Source organism: Scophthalmus maximus, chromosome 22, assembly GCF_022379125.1.
Source record: "Scophthalmus maximus strain ysfricsl-2021 chromosome 22, ASM2237912v1, whole genome shotgun sequence".
NCBI classification, from domain to species: domain Eukaryota; kingdom Metazoa; phylum Chordata; class Actinopteri; order Pleuronectiformes; family Scophthalmidae; genus Scophthalmus; species Scophthalmus maximus.
Window position 1 is genome coordinate 13,451,364 of NC_061536.1, and position 19,988 is coordinate 13,471,351.

A 19,988-nucleotide genomic window follows, 5' to 3' on the forward strand; every position below is an offset into this window, starting at 1 on the left:
CCACTATACGTTAAAATGGCCCCCTCCTCTGAGGAAACATTCAAATCCAGATAAAAAACACATCTTATTTTCCTTGGCCTTTAACGCCTCCTGAGAGTTTTTATGGTGTGTGAAACACTTTTTGTGGTGTTTGTGTATTTTATAGTGTGGTATGTTTTGATTTGGTTTCATGTATTCATTTGATTCATTTCAGACACGTGCAGCACTTTGGTGAACTATGTTCTGTGAAATGTGCTATAAAAATGAAGTGGATTGGATTCGACTCCTCTGATCTGATGAGCTCTGCCGCCTTCATGTTTATAACAACCTGTGTTAATGTGTTTCCAGTCCTTGTATCCATAGCGTCTGAATTTCTCTTCCTCGACTCTCTCACCGCACAGCGGCCTAACTAATACGGTTCTCCAAAAAATATGTACTTTTCATACCAATGTGGGGAGAAGCTCCTGCGGCTTTGTGTCCTCAATGTGAGACGGGACTGTTTGAGTTTGAGTTCCACCAAGTTGTTTTGGTCATCGTCTGCCAGCTGACCTTTTTTTTGGGGGGGGGGGGGGGGTTTCAGTACAATCGTGTGTTACAAAGTGTGTTCCCTGTATGTTATTGACTTGCTTGTCTCAACAAGTGACCATTTCTGTTAATGGATTGCATAGTTTATTATAAAATCAGCTAGTTCACAATTTGTGACTTTTAAAAAGAGTGCTTGAGAGTGCTCCGCCCCCTCTGCGTATAGAGTCAAGGTCCGCCCCTGAATAAAGGTAAAAAGATAAATGTTTGCATATTTCCACTCACATAGCAATATACTGTCGAGAATAAAGTTGAGATACAACTTTGAGAATAAAGTCTAAAATTGTGACCCGGAAGCACTTTTCAGCAGCTCCAAACAACGTGCAGTCGACGAAGCTAGCGTAGCTTTGCTAACGTTAGTTAACGTGGAAGTGTGACAGCTGGCAAACTGGTACCACAACACGGACGTTTAGGGCTATTTTCGACTTTAATCTCGACATTTCCACTTTATTCTCCACATTTAGACTTCATTCTCGAAATGTTAAATGAATTTTTAAAAAATCTTCCCTCATTTAAAAAAAAAAAAAAAATCTTCCCTCATTTTTTCCCCCTCTTAAGCCTGGCCCTAATACTCTTCCTTATCTAGCTGCAAAACAAAACACAAAAACACTTGTCATTTTTTTCAGTACAATTTCCAGTGTGTGCATTTTTTAATTTTTACAATGTGACAATGGTGTTTTCTTCGATTATAGAGCAACCGCTGTTTATTACGACTGGTTTATTTTGAAAGGCGCGACCGGAAACGGAGCCGCTTCTCACCTCGGTCCACTTGACGCGGACGAGAGCTCGGAGGGGGAGAAAAAAAAAAGGAAAAAAAAAACGCGAAGAAAAAAAGGCACATCTGAGGGTTTGAGGGGCGGATTTTGGACAAAGTTTCCCAACTGTCCCGACCCGAGGAACCCGGGGGGGTCGACGGGGGATCGATTCCACCGGTAATTACCACAGGAGTTATGAGTCGATTGTAAATGAAGTGTTATTTGTTCAGTGTGTCTGAGAGCACCGTCGTCGCGACCGCCGGAAGTCTGCATGAAGCAGCGTCTCCCACCGAGGCAGCGGCGTCGACGGGCTTTTTTATTTTTTTCTATTTTTTTTTTCTTCTTGTCTTCGGTTTTTTTTTTTTTTTTTTTTTTCACGAGACTTTTTTTTTTTTGCTCCTTTTTCTTTTTTCTATTTTCTCACAGCGCGACGAGCAGGGAAGTGAGAGATGGAGGCGCGTTGGACAGCGAGGCTGCTCGCGTGTTCACTTAGCGGCCAGCTAGTCACGAACACACACACACACACACACACACACAGGCCTCCTCCCGTCAGCTGCAGCGAGCCCGCGAACAAAAGGGAAGGACATTAATGGAGGCGACCGGAGCTCGCGTCCCCGCCTGCGCCTCGTCGCGGTTCACCAGCTAGCGTTAGCCATGTTTGTGTGTAAACCCCGATGTGTCCCGTTTTAGCCGCGGGGGGCGGGGGCGGGGGGCGGTGTGAACAAGCCGAGGCCCGGACTGCTTCGCCGGCAGCTGCCGAATCCAAACGATTACATTCGACACGACTCCATTAATCAACAGCTAACGTTAGCCCGCAGCTAACGTTAGCGGTCGTGACCCCCCAGTCCCCGCCCCCCCCCCCAGTGAAAAATGTCTCAGTGCACTGACACGTTTTGACTTTTAACACGACACTAACGACTCCCCTCGTGTGTGTGTGTGTGTGTGTGTGTGTGTGTGTGTGTGAGTGAGTGTGTGTGTGTGTGTGTGTGTGTTGCTAGTTGAGCTGCAGTCGGACGCTCGTGCCATCATTTATTTACAGGTGGTGTTGCAGCTGCAGAGGAGGCTCGTGAAAAATAAACCCCCCAAAACATGTACTGAGTTATGCAATGTTGTGCATAACTCAGTAACACACACACACACACACATATATATATATGTATGTATCACGTATGAGAGTTAAATAGTTCATGTTGGAAGTTTATCTTTCACGGGCCTGCACTTTTGCATCAAACAGTTTGCATTAACTGTCAGCTTCATCTTGACTAACATGTAATCACGTGCATGCTTTTCTTGGTTTTGTATATATATATATGTGTGTATACATATATATATATATATATATGTATACACATATATGTGTGTGTATGTATATATATATATATATATATATATATATATATATATATACACACACACATATATATATATATGGTTATGCAGAGTTTCATCAGGAGCCATAATCTTCAAAGCGTATGTTACTGCTGGTCTATAACAGTGGTAGTAAGTAGTGTTGACAATAAAGTGCAAATGCATGCCGACGTCGGACAATGACACTGTGACACTTCCTCCTATTTGTGTGCGCGCGCGTGTGTGCTACAGAAAACATGTTTCCTGCGTGTCAGTGGGAGATGAACAGGAAGCAGAAGATCAGAGGTTTGAACGATGAGAGGAAAATAAATGAGCCTTTGTTTTTTTTTTAGAACACACACAGTTCAGGAGAACAGAGCCGTGTTTCCAGTCAACAGCACTTTGACACATAACACTGGTTGTTGTCCATAATTAGACTCAGAAGCATGTTGCTGATAAAGCCACCACTCTTTGAGGTTGTGTAATTCGTTAATAGAGACTAGTGAGGAAGTGTATCTCGATTAATCGATTAGTCCAAAACCCCAAGATGATGTTTTGTTTCGTCCACACAGCAAAGACATTTAGTTTACTGTCACAGAGGAGCAAAGGAATATTCACATTTAAGAAGTAGAAAGCAGACAACTGTGACTTTGTTTTCATAATAAAAACCAAAAAACTACTTGAATCGATTCTCAAAACGGTTGCCGGTTAAATTAGTAGTCGAAACCTCGCAAATCTGGGTTTATCGTTCCATTACAATTTCGAGGTCAGAGGAAATTCACCACCCTGACTTCCGAGGTGTCGTGGAACGCAGGGTGATTAATATCCTTAGTGTTTTATCAACTCTTGCCTCTTCTGTCCTCCTGTAGACTTGATATTCATCCCTTTTGGGATTGAACATCTTTGCCTGATTCCTTTTCACATCGTCTTCTCTGTGAAAGCCGGTCAGACATCCCCGAAGGCACAACCACAACAGCATTAGGCCTGAAACGCATTTCTGAAAAAGAAGAGACGCCGTTAAAACTTTCCAGAACTCCGTACTGATGCGTAAACTTTGTAACACTGTCCAGTGTGGAGGAGAGGATTTGTGGAAAGGAAACAAACTGAGATGATTTAAAATGCGGCCGTGCATGGATCATAGTGAGGAGGAGGAGGAGGAGGACAGTTGTTTTCTAAGTGTGTTGCTTTTCAATTACAGAAATAATGGACGATTCCCATTTCAACTCATCATACTTTTGGTCTCCCGTCCCCACTGTACAAGGACAGGTAGAGGCATTAACCTTATTGTTGGAATTGTCTTTGAAACAAATACACATGGTTGTAGTGGATTGTGCTGTTATGGGAAAATATGCTTTAACCCTGAACATGTTTTGCTTTAGTTTGGTGGGAGTTGGCTTAGCATCACACAGAAGTTGTTTGACAAAAGCCTGAGCTTCGCTCGACCACGTGATCACTCCTGTCCCTCTCGTCTCTTCAACCCCTCTTTCTTTCTTTTTTCATCAACCTTTTTTTTGCCTCTCACCATGCCTTCGTTCTCTCCTCTCTCTCACTGCCTTCCCCTCCTCCCGTTGTCTTCTATCCGTAACCATCATCGACTCCCACCCTCACTCTCCTCATCCTGTGTCTTCACCATCACATTGACTGAAACCACTCCTCTCTTTTTCACCGGTCTGCCCCGTCTGTGTTTTCCTCCTTGTAAACTCATCCCTCATTCTTCCTCCTCTCATGTCTTCCTACATATCATATCCTCCATCGTCTTCCCTCCTTTTTTTTGTCCTTTGCAACTTCTATCTTCCTCACACACCTGTCGCATCCCCTCCATGATTCATCATCATACTCCTCTTTCTCCTCTTCATGACCCCCCTCTCACCCCTTGGTGCATTTCACACTTTGACTCTACCTCACTCACCTAACGCATCCTGCACACCTTTTTCCCCACTTACCCCTTCCTCTTACCGCCGACCCCACCCCTCCACTCGAACCCCGTTTAGATCGAGAACGCCATGTTCCTGAACAAGGCGAAGGAGCAGCTGGGCCAAGAGAAGTCCAACGTGCCCTTCTCCCACTCGTCCGCATCCTCCACCTCCTCACCCCACTACCCCACAGCTGTGCTCGCCATCCCCGGCTCGGTGGACGTGGGCGCCGGGCTGCGAGTGGTCCCGAAACAGGAAGGAAGTGGGGGCGGCGGCGGACCTTTAAGCGGGAGTCACCTGCACCAGTCACACAGCTCCCAGAACGTCACCGTTGTGCCTGTTCCCTCCACAGGCATCATGACTGCAGGTAAGTCGGCTGCCGTTTCCCGCTTTTTTCCTCCTGAGTCATGACATCCCCCACTCCATTCGCCATTTCTCTGTCGTCTCATACTTGTTTGGTGGTACGATTGGCTGCACGAGCGTCAGGAAAACTATAAATATTCAACAACAGCTGCCTCTTACTCGATCTGAGCATCTTTGTATTCAGTGTCATTAGCCCCGTCACGATAATTACGTAATCGACTTATCGTACAATACATGAACTCATTACTTTTTATTGACTTCAATAACCGCCATTGTGTCTACATGCGTGTCTGATTGTCAACAACAGTCCAGCAAAGTCTCGCTGCTTCTGTTCTCTCATCTGTTCTTGTCTTATTAATAGTCAGTTACTGGTTTGGTCTATTCAATGTCCGATAGTTTGGATTTCTTATTATTTTTCTAAAAGGCACCATGTCTTCAAATAGCTTGTTTTGTCTGATGCCTAAACGCAAAGTCTAATCTTTGGATAACATTTCTCTCAGCAGTGACACAAATCGTGTAGGACTTGAACGCAACAACCAATAGCCCTGAACTGCGAGCTCACATGATTTAGTATCAAAAAATGATCTTAAAATGACGATAATATTGTTTATCGCAATAATTTCTCGGACAGTATATCGTGCAACAAAAAGTAGTCATCGTGACGAGGCCTAAGTGTCATTAAAAGAAGGTTTTTAAGGGTAGTTTTAAAATACATGTTAACAGCATGAACGTTGGTCCGAATAAATTCAATCCAAATTATAATTTGGATATTATGGGTTGTGCCTTTGACACTTATACAAAGTGAAAGCGTGGCTTTCTAAATTCTGGCAAATTTCTGAGTTAATCTCGGTTAAGTATTAGTCGAAACATGCCGAGAGAATAAATGTTAAAATGTCTTCCTCTCAGCGGGGTTAGTGATCACCACCCCTCAAGGCACACTGGTCCCCACTGCCTCCACGCAGTCCTTTGTAGCGGGACACCACACTGCCGCCACCATGATAGTGTCTGCAGTGCACCACTCTAACCCAGGTACAGTTCATGTCGACGTGTCAATTGCAAAACTGCAGTGTGTGTGTTTGTGTGTGTGTGTGTGTGTGTTGGATAATAGTGTCGTGAAGTATGATGCTAATCATTTCTTAACATGTATTCATCAGGGGAAATAAATTACCTTTTCCAGCCCCACAGTGAACCAACACAGCTGAGAGCAGGTTGGGACTGAGCATCATGACACAGCCTGATTTTAGATGTGAATATGTTATTAGATTCATATAACAAGCTTAATTTAGGCAGTATTTATTCTTTTAATTCTTAAAACATATCTTCTGTGTTGAGATACAACAAAAAAAAAACTGAGGTTAAATTTATTTCATAAGTGATTCTTGTTTTTCACCCACAGTTTATTTATTCCTTCATTTTTTTCTTCTTTTTTATGTCGTTACACCCATGTACATACAATCATGCAAAATCTCTTTTAGAGCCCGACCGATTTGGATTTCGGGGGGGCCGATGCCGATATCGATATTAGGGAGTACAACTTTCCCGATACCGATACATTGGCCGATATATATATATATATGTGTGTGTAATCTTTTTTCTTTAAATCTGTCAACGATTCCCAAGATGTCATTATCAAACCGTTACGACAAAGAAATGTATTTTAGGCTTGATATTTTAGTTTAACCATAAACTTTTATCATAAATAACTATAAATTGAAAAAAAAATACAAATACAACCAAATATATAATTATTTGACCTAAAATGCTCATATTTGTTGGCCAGTAATATCGGTCGAGGCAGCACACAGCTCATGCAAGCGATGATGTGTGGGACGCTCTCTCTGTCTTCACCCCCCCACTCCCCCTCATCCAGTTTTCTCCCTCATTGCCTTTTTTTTACTTTTCTCTTGTTTCCAGACAAGAAGCAGGACCTCGGTTTACCTCCTGCCGTCGTCATGCCAACGCCGTCGAAGCGAGGCAGGAAGAGCAAACAGATGATGAGCAGAGTGGGAGTGGGCGGAGTCCTCCCTCCAGGAAGCGACGCGCTGATATTGGCACACTTAGCCGCCGGTGGACAGGTGCCTAGCATATGTTTATATATTTTACATATAGTTGCAGCATGAATTGATATTGGTTGTCCCTTTCGTCAGAGCTAACACGTTGACATTGTGTTCTAGCACCACACTGCTGATCCATATGACCTGTCAAATGATGAGGATGATCATACAAACAAGGACGGACCCAAATCCTACAGGTAGTAGAACTTTTTTTTTTGCCTGTTGCATCACGTCAATGCAGACACGAGAATGTACAGTATTTGTTTGCCCACTGCTCAGTGTGCAATAAAGGCGTTCCTCTCTGTCTCACTCCCCGAGGTGTCGGATGTGCGCAGTGACGTTCTTCAGCAAGTCCGACATGCAGATCCACGCCAAGTCGCACACTGAGGCCAAGCCCCACAAGTGTCCCCACTGCTCCAAGTCGTTTGCCAACTCCAGCTACCTGTCCCAGCACATCCGCATCCACAGCGGGGCCAAGCCCTACACCTGCACCTACTGCCAGAAGGCGTTCAGGCAGCTCAGTCACCTACAGCAGCACACACGGTACTGGTCTGCGTGGGGGTCGTAAGGTCGTATGTGTGTGCGTGGGTGTCGGGTGGGCGCATGCTTGTGCATGTTATTTCTCTTGTTAACGCATGTGTGCGGTGATGGATGACGGGAGGAAAGGATGGTGAGTTAGGGATTTGCCAGGGGTCTTTTTTGGGAGTGTGTCGACAGTCTAACCATCGCCTTTAAAGGGGCAGTAAGCCATTTTAATCCCATTTTAATATGATTCTGGTGTATATTTCCTCTAGCTGTCAGTTCTGTGTGTGGACCAGGAAAAAAATCTGTTTTTTCAGCACAGCCCTGGCTCTGTGAATTGAAAATAACAACAAAAAACACAAACACTGAGTGCGCAGTTTGTAAACGTCACTCCCCGACATGTTAAGAGACGTGCCAGGGTCAGACACTAGGGGGTTTTGTCCTCGTGGTTAGCGCGTCCGTCTCCCGTACCCAAGGCTGCGGGTTCCAGCCCCAACCAGTTCAGTCAAAAAAATCAACCATCTTTCTCCAAAATCGCTTACTGCCCCTTTAAGGGTGCCATACTTAAACCAAACCAAACTTGAATCAAATCACGGTTTGAGGCTTGTTATGCCAGTGACATCACAGAATTTAGTCAGGGGCGATCGGTGAAAGGAAGTCCACTCACAGTCCCAGTTGCCACCAAAATGTTCCTCGATTCAGCAGGTGGTTGTTTGTTACGTTTCTCATCCCGCTTGTGTTTTGAATCACAAGCTCAGCTTGGCTCGGTACTGCATGTCTGTTGTCATCGGTCACTCACATCCCTCACACATCCCCAGCACCTTCTGAACGTCTTTCTCTGTCAGAGGAGCCACTTATTATGTTGAAATATTTCCCCAATTCAATTTGATTTCACATCAAGCAGAAGAAAAAAGAAAAGCTCACATTGGGACACAGATTATGCTCAATCGATTAACAGATAGTGAAAATGTTGTCAGATGGAAAGTGTGAGTACACATTTCATACTAACTATTTATGATAAGTCACCCCCTTAAATGAGAGCCCGACCAATATGGATATGGATTTTTGGGAGTACAAGATTTCCAATACTGATACATCTGCCTATATCTATATATCTATATAGATATATATATATATCTATCTATATATATATCTGTATATATATGTACATTCACATATATTGCCATTTGTTCCTGCACTGAGTAATCCTGCATGTTTTACACACCTGCACCATCATATCTCAAAAAGTACAAAGCTGCAAAATCCGACACTGAGAATGGTTCCGCTCGTTTTACCATCACAACTGGGATAAATGTTTTAATTTTGTGTTTGACCGTGTCGTTCACCTTATTTATGTTTTCGTTTCCCTTTACGGGACAAGGTACTCCATTAGCCTTCTGCACATTTTGAATTTACATTTCAGTTTGACTACAGCACAGCCAGCATACACTCACATATATATAATACATTAAACTCAATGCAGGGCAGACCAAATGGAGAGAGAGAGAGAGAGAGAGAAAGAGAAAAGTGTGACTGTGCCTGCTGTATGTTTTTGTTCTGTGTTTTCACAACTCAGACGCAGCACAAAGAGCACACTGTCAGACCTCACGATCTGCGATCGACTCGAGTGATCGCAGATCCCGTTAACTTCAGCGCATGATTTGGTCTTCAGTTCATCGTGAATTGTGGTCATGCTGCCGCTTTAAAAGTCTCTCGCTGTTTCTCTCTCTGTTTCTCTCCCCCTCCCCTCCCCCTCAACCCTCCGACCCCCGGGTTCCCGTGTTAGAAACCACACTGAGGCCAAGCCCCACAAGTGTCCCCACTGCTCCAAGTCGTTTGCCAACTCCAGCTACCTGTCCCAGCACATCCGCATCCACACTGGGGCCAAGCCCTACACCTGCTCCTACTGCCAGAAATCATTCAGGCAGCTCAGTCACCTACAGCAGCACACACGGTACTGGTCTGGGCCGGGCTGGGCGGATGTGAATGTGTCTGTGTCTGCATGTGTGCGGGGCTGGTGTGCAGAGAGTTTGTGGTGTGGTGTCTGTTGGTCTGTTTTTTTTGGTGTTATTGTTAGTATCTTTCAAATTTGTAAAGCATGTTGAGTGTACAAGTTTCCCAATACCGATATGCCGGCCAATTTATATATGTATATATATATATATTAATCTGTCAATGATTCCTAAGATGTCGTTATCAAACCTTTATGACAAAGAAATGTAATTTAGGCTTGATTTAATTGAATTTTAACCATAAACTTCACTATCATAAATAACTATAAATTAAAAGAAAAAACAAATACAACCAAATATATAGAATTCGAATTAAGGATATACATAATTTGTTCTACATAAAATGTAAACATGAATGCACTTTTTTTCTGCATTGTCTATTCTGTACAATAAAAGATTTCATATTGGTAAACATTGGCGCTGATATCGATATGTCTGTGAAATTCTTATATCGGTTTGTTGATATTATCGGTCATAACTTAAAGTTTCCACAAGTCAAATGTCTCTCAAAGTGCAGCGATGGAGTGAAATGAACTAACTACTGTGTGTGTGTGATTCTCTTTTTTTGTAGGATTCACACCGGTGATCGGCCGTACAAGTGTAGCCATCCCGGCTGTGAAAAGGCGTTCACTCAGCTGTCCAACCTACAGGTAAATTTACCACAGCTTTGTTCCTCGGAAGTGACCTGATGATATGTTCTCCTGTGAGGGCTTCTCATACGTTCCTTTATCCGCCCCCCCCCCCCCCCCCCCCCCCAGTCTCACCGTCGGCAGCACAACAAAGACAAACCGTTCAAGTGCCACAACTGTAACCGTGGTTACACGGATGCCGCCAGCCTGGAAGTCCACCTGTCCACACACACTGTCAAACACGCCAAGCTGTTCTCCTGTGGCCTCTGTAACCGATCCTATACCTCGGTACGCTCTCACGATGGTCAAACAAACATCAGACATTTTTTTATATATATATATATATATATATATATATATATATAGTCACTGTTTTTTCTGTCCTGCAATAATTCTTCTCTGTTTCTCTCTCCCAACTCCAGGAGACGTATCTAATGAAACACATGAGGAAGCACAACCCCGACCCGCTCACAGTGGCAGCAACCGTGGCTGCTCAGCAGGCCCAGGGCCTCACGCCAGGCAGGGGCCGAGGCCGTGGCCGAGGAAGAGGCAGAGCGAGCCAGCTCCAAAACCAGAACAACCCAAATAACAACAACCACAACCCAAACCCGGGCGGCTACCAGCAACCTGGGGAGGCTGTGGTTCCGTGCCCGTTTGACCTGCATCAATACAAGACAGTTGCGGCTGGTGAGATCCAGTACAAGCCGGTCTCCGTGGCAGACCTGCCGGTGGTCCACAAAGACCTTTGCCTCACCGTCTCCACATCAGCCATACAGGTGGAGCACATGAACTCGTAGGCCGCTTCTTCCCACCTCTGTGTGAGGAATATTACTTATTGTCTGCAGTGTAAAAAAGAAAGAAAAAAAAAGGTCCATATGAACAAGTAGTTTGACTGTATTCAATATTGTAGCGCTCTTAAAACAAAGGAAACAAATGGCAAACAGGTTGGACGGTTTTTCCAACCCTGGTTTAATTGGTGCTTTGCTGAATTGGAAAATGTAACAAGACTCAATTTAGACAAGTTTAATTGTCTTGGTGCCATTTTTTTCCTCTTTAATTTTAAGAAGCTCTAATGTTGAGTATATGATTAAATGACTTGTTGGAGAACAGATATTTTACAATTTGTTTCACGATTCCTGAGCCGACTTAGTGCAAAGTTTCTCTCAGTAGAAATGCTGGTGTAAGGAGTTCGTTCTTAAGTCTGGAGCAACATTTGTGCAGAGTACCAAAATCTAACTTGAGATTAATTTAGCCTTTTATATAATTTTGAATGAGGTGGTAAGAAAAATCCACAGCATCATCAACTTGCTCTGTAAAACAGACTGAACACCTGATCCCAAACCAGCAGCGCTGCTCTGAGAATCTGGATGAAAGAAGCTCACTTGTGTCCCTTCTCTCTTTTTTCTTTTCCTTTTTTTATTGCAATGTTTGCAGTAAGCATCATCGGAGGATGAAGATGTAAAATATCTGTAAAATAGAAAAATAAAAAAAGAATTATATTATTCTCTGCACCTTTATGGTTCAGAGAATGGTGTAATTTTTTTTTTGGAACACATTCAGATCACATTAATCTGAATATTCTCCAGTATTTAGTTCAAGCCAAAACAAGGGAGGGAAAGAAGACATGGAATCAATTATGGGGGGGCAGAGCGTAAAGATTCCTAATAGCAACTGAAGCAGCGAGGCAGTGCTACTGATTCTGAAAACACGAGGACGGACTAAAGACAATTTTTGATTTGGAGCCTGAGAAAAGACCACAAAGGGTCGAGGAGCACAGGAAGAAAAGGAAGAGGCGGATCGCGGACGAGCTGAATCTCTTGTGCTCATCTCACAAATCGTGAAGTCCTAATTCACGCCCACCTCCCCTCGACGTGGAGGAGACGAGGAACCATCTTCGTCGGGGCCCAAAGGGACGGAGCAGTTGGAGAATGCACTAAAACCTGTGGCAGGCAGAGCGAGACGTAAACACGAGGGGGAGGGAGAGAAGGCGGGGGCGGGAGGGGGGTCACAAAGAAAGCACTTGACGAAGCTTGTACTTCACGCCTATGTTTGTCATCATTGTACTTTTTTTAAATATATCATGTATGTATTTTTCTACCAGCAGGGGAACGTGTGAACGGAAAGAGAGAACGACACGTGAGTGCACGTGAATGTGAAGGGAACAGGGGGGAAAAAAGTCCCAACTGAGGGTTTTTGTTCCTTTTCTTTTTCTTCTTCTTACTTTTCATTGGAAGACAGATTACTATCCTCCAACTCGTCATTGTCCGAGTGGTTGTAGGGGGGAAATAATGATTGTGTGATCCAAAAAAAAATGGCTGACAGGTACTGTTATCAATCTTTTTTCCTTTTTTTTTAAAGACCTTTTCATACATATTATTACTACTTTAATTATAACTGTATTGCAAATATTATCCACATTATTCTCAAAACTGAGGCATTATTGTATTTCAGTATGCTGTACATAAAATAGATAGAAAATACTTTTTTTTTCAACTGTAAAAGGGAAGTGTGTCCTGTGTGTAAAAGCATATAAGGAAATTAAAAATAAATTCAAATTGACAAGCACCAAATCGTTATTGGCCATGTCCCAGGTCACCGGTAGAGCTGATGGCACGTAACAGCCGCGCTCAACAAAAGAATGATAAATTCCAGGTTTGGGCATTGCCTAAAAGAAAGTTGGTTAAACTATGGGAAAAATATTTGTTCTCACTCTGAAACATGTGACAACATTTTGCCACACTCGCCCAGTGCACTTTGTGATCTTCATTGTAGCGATTCATGTGAACCGAGTGTTTGCAAGTTTCATCTGTCGGAATCGTGAACAGTAAACGGTCATCGGGCTCATTAGACAAGAATGTTGTGACACTGGACGGTGAGCAGACCAATCTTTGACATCCACAAACCTTAATCCTAATGATCTATGAAGTAACATTGAACAAGTTGACCCGGGACACCGCCGCCATGTTTTTGTGCCCAAGCTTTCTCTAGCGGCCAATCACAATGTCCGAACGTCCTTTCTTTCCATTTGGGGGCTGACGTTTTTCATATTTACTCCCCCCTGTATTTCATTGTCTTTTTATGATAAAAAAAATCCCATTCTCAATATTCATGTTAATGTTATTACTGATGATAATAATAATAATACAGTCATTAACTGCCCTCTCATGCTACACTCTCTTGCATACTGTATGCACAGTTACACCTCTTGCTCATCTGAACAGACTATTTCTTCCCTTAAGGAGAATAAAGTTCAAAAACAGTTTATGATGAAATTACATTGTCTTGTCTTTGTTTATTAAATCATATATACATGTTTATTTATTTTTTGATTAAATCTGAGGTGCTACTGTTTTTTATCGGAAAAAAACTGAATTGTAAAATTAGAAATGACACACAAGGTAAGGCGGGTGTAAGGTGTTATGAGTTAAGATTTTCTGATTTACAGACGAACGATTGAAAAATAATCTGCCTCATGTTATTTGGCAAACAGACAGAATTTAAAATGACTATTCTACACAATTGTGAGATTACAAACTATTAAGATTATCAGATAATTTGCTTTTGTCACACACAGACATGTAAACATCATCAGCCGAAAAACACAAGGCCTCAGATGTCTGAATGTGCAAGAAGGTGCAGCGAAGATAGTTTTTGTCATTTTGATTGATAATATCATTGATTACTGATGTTGGTGGAATATATGTAGAATATATATATATATATATATATATATGAGTGTGTGTGTGTGTAATATATGTTTGCTGTAATTGGTGTATGGTTAGATCGAATATAAACACTACAGTAGGCAATTTAAAATGAAAGAAAGTATATTTAACAAACGTGGGCTTAAGAGTAGGATAGTATTACAAAGATGAATGAAAGAATTATATAAAATATTTTAAAAATGAATGAGAAGAATTGGGACGATTCTCATTGGTGAGGCGCTCTGCCTTTTGAGCTCTAGTCAATATGAACATATGATTCGTTTTATTTAACAAGTCCTCGCCTGGATTTCGTCTTCAATTGTGCAGCCGGCGTATATCCCGCCCCCGGGCGGCACGCGCCATACAGGCGAAACAAACGCTCACAACAACACGAGGGGGGCGTGGTTTAACGATGGCTCAGCCAATCGCGGCAGCTTGTCCGAAGCGCCCACCAAAACAGTTGAATTTCAAATTCAAACGGCCGAACACGGAGGAGGACCGCGGAGGGCGAAGACTCGGCTTCACTCAAGGTAACTGTTCATTATGAATTTAAGCAGCAGAAATACGAGTCAACACCAATTGTAAATGTGTGGTTTTCAAACATCTGCTCGGAGACTTGACCCGTAGTTTAATTTAGCTATTTACCTTTTACCGGATGCTAAAGCTAACGTAAGCTAACGTCTACTAGTTCGACGGGAGGGTTTCGTGCTCGGTGTGTTCAGTCTGGTTATGAATTGATAACCCTCTCAACTCTCAGAGACAGATCATGTCTCGCTTACCAGTCATGTCGGCCAGCAAGAGAGTCCTCACCAGCACGAGCAGCAGCGGCTCGGAGAACGGCCAGGACCTCGCCCCTGCTCAGGTGCGGACTTTATTATGGTTTTACTTTACTTCCGCTTTTGTTTCCATTGTGATTCGTCATCTGTCACTTTCACGCTGCTCTGATGTGCATGTATTGTCAAACATGTTTTTGCATCCACCTGAGTCAATAACAGGGCTAAGCCATGGAGCCCATAGAACAAAGTTGGTAGACATTAATGTCCATAAAATGCATATGTCGATTTGCGAAAGACAGTAGATTACTGTATAAACACTGCCCTTGTTTTGTGCTGATGGGTTTTGTTTGTCCGTGTCTGTTTACAGAAGAGGGTTCGTAAGGACCCAGAGTCTGTCAAACCCCAGGCAGCAGCCACCATCATCGGAGGGAAGCGACCTGCTGTGGCAGCGACCAGGGCGCCTCTTTGTAAGTTACTGTCAAAACCCGACTGTCACAATCTGTGTCTGTGTGTCACCCACGAAAGGCCAAAAATGCACAGAGGTTTTCGTACACACACATCTAGCAAACAGTTTGGACTATTGCTCAGTAAAGCACTCCACCGTGGCGGCAATTTATTCATCACATGTCAGAATGCACCGCAGCTGGAAATGAAAGACCTGGAGGCAAGTTAAACACATTCATACGATGGCCCTGGAGTTCAAATCACACCGGCAAATAGGAAAACAGAACGGCAAAACAGAAACAGACATTGTGTTTTTTGATTGGCCGTCGGGCCACCGTACATTTAGCCCTGTTTTTTTATCCTCCCAAGCTTGTGTACCTATTTTGATTTATCTTATTCCTTTGTCCCTCTCACAGCGAAGCCAGTCAGAGGTATGGGAGCTGCCACTGTGGCTGTTGGTCCCTCCAGAGGTAAGATGACTTGTCTGCTGGACGATGGAGCAAAGGGCCCGAGCTGGGATTTTTATTTTTGTGTTCACCTGGAGCAGTGATTGAGCATTAACAGTTAAAGTTTACATCAGATATAATATATTTAGACTGGCAATATTTCACAAGTTTTCCCACCAGTGACCGGACAGTTCATAAACACAATGTGTTATTGTTGAGGTGATAGATCTGGGCGTTATATGAACATGCCTGTTCATTCTTTGCACATTGTCCATTTACCACTTTTGTTGTCCCATCAGGTGTAATGAAACCTTCCATGGCTTCGACCGCTGCGAAGGGAGGGAACACGAAACAACCTGTTGCATCCACTGGCACAAAAGCCGGTGAGAATTTCAGTTCCACTTGGTTCTTGTTCCGTAGAGAATCACATATCAGACCACATAGCGTGATTTGTGGTGCTTAGTCATTCGGTGGGTTTATATGGCAGAGAACTGGGAACGACCGTATTTTTCCGACAAATTAAAAACCGCAATTTGGAGGTTAGGTTTTTAATCAGTTAAAGTCATCTTTGTTATTTACCAACCTGCTTTAAGCTGTAACGGGGAAAGTTGACATTTTAATAAAAAAGACCCCCAAAAAATGACCAGAAGATTTTTCTGTAATGGGGGGAAATAATGGGAAATGACTGATGAGGTCTCGAACTTTCACACCTGTTGTTGATGATGTTGTCGTTTACAGGTGGGGGCGCCGCCCCACGCCGGCATGCCTGGGACCTGAAGGGCAAGGTCAGCGACATGGAGGGTAAGCTCCGGAACTACCAGACCAAGGTCAAGTCTGTCAACCAGGAGAACGAGGTTCTGAAAGACTCAATGACCCAGAGCCGAACAAGAGTGGGCCAAATGGAGAAAGAGCTTGTGAAGCAGAGAAACCAGATCAGGTACCAGGACCGCTTCGTTTGGGGAAAATGTAATTGAATTAAACTGTTTACTGTCGTTACACTGGTGTTTACCAATATGTCTGTTGGTGGTCCACCAGCGAGTACGAGGAGGAGCTGACGACGCTGTCAGGAGTCCGCGATGAGTTGGAGAAAGTGTCCAGTGATAAGAGCACTCTTCAAAAGGAGCTCTCCAACCTGGAGGGCAAATACAAGGTCATGGAGACACTCAGAGACAGCCAAGAGACGGAGCTGCAAACGCTCAAGGTACGATGTCCGCTGCTGGACATACTTGACCTGCCAACAGTCCATAACCCTCACGGAACTGTAGCTGTACTTTCCTGGTGGATTCATACTGGACTCTTTATTTATTCTAGCAACCAGGCGTTTAACTAAGAACCTATTGCTGTCCTGAAATACAAACAACAAGTTAAGAAACAAAAAACCCAAGATATTTCAGTTGTTCTTTCTTTTCTGTCCAGATGAAGCTGTCGGTGCAGGAGTCGACTCTGGCCCGTGTGCAGGCGACGCTCCGGGACACCGAGGAAGAGGTGCGCGGTCTCAAAGAGACGGTGGCCCAGCAGGAGGACGAGCTTCATGCCGGGGAAATGGAGCGCAGACGGCTCCACAACACCATCCAGGAGCTGAAGGCGAGTTATCGTGTATTGGCTGCGCAACGCAGCGCCGCGTTTTTAGTTTGTGAATGTTCCTGTACTTTGATGTGTTGTCAGCACTTGACCACCAAAGACTAAACTGTGCGTCACTTTCCTCCTCGCACAGGGCAACATCAGGGTCTTTTGCAGAGTGCGTCCCCTGGTGGACGGAGGCCTGAGCAAGCACCTCCAGCTGCCAGCCAGCGACAACAAGATGATCACTCTGGCCAAGACGGAGGAGGTGAGAAATCCTGTCGGCGCTCCAGATCTACTCTCACAGACATGTTTGTGTGTTCAGAGGAAACGTTTTCTTTTTCCACGTCAAGATGAAATTCAGCTTTTTCCTGCTTTTTAGTCTCACACAGGCAAAACTGCAGACACTCAGAAGAATTACAACTTCAGTTTTGACCGGGTGTTTGGGCCTCAGGCCTCACAACATGAGGTAAACAATATATAAATATATATCACATTTTGTCCTTGAGTTATCGTGGAAAATTACCCGCCAATTTTTATTTGTTTATGTATTTTGCTTTGCCGCTTTGTTTTCAGGTCTTTGAAGAGATCTCTCTGCTGGTGCAGTCAGCGCTGGACGGATACAACGTCTGCTGCTTTGCCTATGGCCAGACGGGGAGCGGAAAGACGTACACCATGGAGGGCGACGAGTTTGATGAGACCCGAGGCGTCATTCCCAGAGCCGTGAAGCAGATCTTCAAAGCAGCAGAGAAACTGGCCGCACAAGGCTGGGAGGTGAGTGTGGTCTGTGATGTGTGAGAGTACATCCAGGGAGGGTTTGCTCTCCAGACAACACAACAAACCTTTAACGTCGTCCATCTGTTCTTCACTAGATATAATACATTGGAACCGTTTCTCCATTTTCCCTCAGTTCACCTTCACGGCAAGCTTTGTCGAAATCTACAACGAGAGCCTGCGAGACCTCCTCTACACCGGCAAGGCCAACAAGAGGCCCGAGCACGAGATCCGCAAGTCTGCCAACAACGAGGTGACGATAACCAACCTCACATACGAAAAGGTTTCCAACGAGGATCAGGTACAGTGGGCAGACGTCTCGGCCGCTTTGGGGGAAAGAGAGAGGGTAACTTTATATTAAATAACAATAAATTCACAGCAAACTTCTTGGATCCCCTCCAGGTTCTCGGTCTGATCAATCTGGCCAATCAGAATCGCTCCACGGCCCAGACGGCCCAGAACGACCGCTCCTCTCGCTCCCACTCAGTCTTCCAGCTGGATATCGAGGGAGTGAATTCCGGCCGGGATGTCAAATGCAAGTGTGAGTACAATCAAGCTGGTCATGCCAAGTATCAGGACCGTGGCCTCGCTCGTAAATATAGAATGTCAAAACATTTATTGGCCTTCAGTTCTGTGAGCAATGGGAGGGAAGAATTTGTGGTGTTTGCTCTTTTATAATGTGATTTTACTGAGTTTATTTTATTTTTTGTTTGTTTGTGTGTAGCCACTCTGTGCCTGGTGGACTTGGCCGGCAGTGAGCGGATGATGAAGAGTCAGTCTCAGGGCGAACGCTTCAAAGAGATGACGGCCATCAACACCTCGCTGACCAACCTGGGCATCGTCATCGCCGCGCTGGCCAACAAGGTCTGTACCGGCATTCTGGATAGACCAGTCTGACAGTCTAACAGACTGCGAAGCCGTAGCTACATGATTTCTTTTTTAACACCAACATGAATTTATTTTGTTTGCCCATCCAGGAGAGCCATGTTCCGTACAGAAACTCCAAGCTCACCTACCTTCTGCAGGCCTGCCTGGGAGGAAACAGCAAGACGTGAGTTCCTCATTAACTTGTTTTGAAGGAAGGAGGTATTCTGGGTTATTTTATTCTCATGAATTTATTTATGTTGATTGTGTTTTTTTCCGTTGTGTTCATCCCAGCCTGATGTTTGTGAACATCGCCCCGGAGACGGACAGCCTCGGGGAAACACTCAACTCCTTGAGGTTTGCCAGCAAGGTCAGTCTCCCTCACATCGTTTGATTCTTTGGTCGGGAAAGTAGCTTAGTCTGATGGTTATGAGGAAATTATGAAAATATTTCAAATGAATGTACCTAAGTTGAAATACTTTCATTTTCCTCTATTTTCATTCTAAAAAGTCGAGTCAGTTGACAATTTTTTGAGACAAACAAATGATGGAAAATGTTATTGGTGATGATGTCGTATGGTTTCCGGCGATAAGAGTCTGAAAGGTGATTTTTGAGGGGGGTGAATTTAACATCCCCCTCATTTGAAACATTTAGAGAGGATCTGATTCTGTAGTTTCGTTTCCTTATCAATACATGTAATATTTTACGTTTTCTGTCTTCGCAGGTGAACGCCTGTGTTATTGGGACTGCAAGTGCCAACAGGAAGCTGAGTTGAGCTCGGGGGGGGGGGAGAAAAAAGTAACTTTTGTTCTTGAGACTTTTTTTCGTGGGAGCATGAAATCGTGAGTCTTTTCCTCACACGTTAAGATGTTTGTCGCTCGTGACCGTGGCAACCAAAACCCCTTTTTAAATATTCTCAGGGCCTTTGTTTGTGATACTCACCGAGGCTTTTATACGTTCTTACACCTTTTTATGTAAATCAAGTGGAAGTGTACATATGCATATTTGTAGTCAAATACTTTTTAAACTACATGTACGTCTCTCACGTTTTTCTGACTGAATTTAATCTCCTCTGCAAATAAATCTAGTTACTGTCGTTCTTTTTGTCTTTTTTTGACGCTTGTGTAAGTAAGTTTTCATTATGTTTTGGTATTTTATTTTGAATTTTCTGTCTGTACTCTTCAAACTAACATGCTGAAATAATAAAGACGTTCAGTAGAAGGGCTACTTGAATTTCCTGTGGTGCCCAATCTTTTTTGAAATA

General features: G+C 43.7%; 2 protein-coding genes across 5 annotated transcripts; both read left to right on the top strand.

Moving 5' to 3' along the window:
• Positions 1–1,323: 1,323 nt before the first annotated feature.
• znf384a (zinc finger protein 384 a) lies at positions 1,324–13,431 on the top strand. Of its 4 annotated transcripts, none has more exons than XM_035620715.2 (12): positions 1,324–1,493; positions 3,862–3,929; positions 4,655–4,943; positions 5,846–5,968; positions 6,094–6,147; positions 6,854–7,014; positions 7,114–7,190; positions 7,312–7,536; positions 9,302–9,469; positions 10,099–10,177; positions 10,286–10,444; positions 10,579–13,431. In XM_035620715.2, exons 2-12 carry the CDS (start codon positions 3,867–3,869, stop codon positions 10,951–10,953), a joined length of 1,773 nt encoding a protein of 590 aa, XP_035476608.1. In that variant the 5' UTR covers positions 1,324–1,493; positions 3,862–3,866; the 3' UTR covers positions 10,954–13,431. The 4 variants fall into 4 exon arrangements, with proteins under 4 accessions (XP_035476608.1, XP_035476611.1, XP_035476610.1 ...); XM_035620718.2 differs by having other exon boundaries at positions 7,312–7,381; positions 9,315–9,469; XM_035620717.2 differs by lacking the exon at positions 9,302–9,469 and having other exon boundaries at positions 1,325–1,493.
• An 828-nt stretch (positions 13,432–14,259) lies between these two features.
• kifc1 (kinesin family member C1) lies at positions 14,260–19,957 on the top strand. The gene is made up of 17 exons (XM_035621160.2): positions 14,260–14,390; positions 14,618–14,722; positions 15,004–15,103; positions 15,497–15,550; positions 15,826–15,909; positions 16,265–16,463; positions 16,562–16,727; positions 16,943–17,110; positions 17,241–17,354; positions 17,469–17,555; positions 17,663–17,860; positions 17,997–18,161; positions 18,263–18,401; positions 18,585–18,724; positions 18,838–18,911; positions 19,019–19,094; positions 19,449–19,957. The coding sequence occupies exons 2-17, from the start codon at positions 14,627–14,629 to the stop codon at positions 19,497–19,499; spliced, it is 1,911 nt and encodes a 636-aa protein (XP_035477053.2). The 5' UTR covers positions 14,260–14,390; positions 14,618–14,626; the 3' UTR covers positions 19,500–19,957.
• The last annotated feature ends 31 nt before the right edge of the window (positions 19,958–19,988 follow it).

Coding starts and splice junctions, on each gene's coding strand:
- kifc1 (XM_035621160.2), top strand. CDS start 14,627: ATGTCTCGCTTACCAGTCATGTCGGCCAGCAAGAGAGTCCTCACCAGC. Junction 16,464..16,561: donor AAGCAGAGAAACCAGATCAG/GTACCAGGACCG, acceptor GTGGTCCACCAG/CGAGTACGAGGAGGAGCTGA. Junction 19,095..19,448: donor CCTTGAGGTTTGCCAGCAAG/GTCAGTCTCCCT, acceptor CTGTCTTCGCAG/GTGAACGCCTGTGTTATTGG.
- znf384a (XM_035620715.2), top strand. CDS start 3,867: ATGGACGATTCCCATTTCAACTCATCATACTTTTGGTCTCCCGTCCCC. Junction 9,470..10,098: donor CACCTACAGCAGCACACACG/GTACTGGTCTGG, acceptor CTTTTTTTGTAG/GATTCACACCGGTGATCGGC. Junction 10,445..10,578: donor GTAACCGATCCTATACCTCG/GTACGCTCTCAC, acceptor TCCCAACTCCAG/GAGACGTATCTAATGAAACA.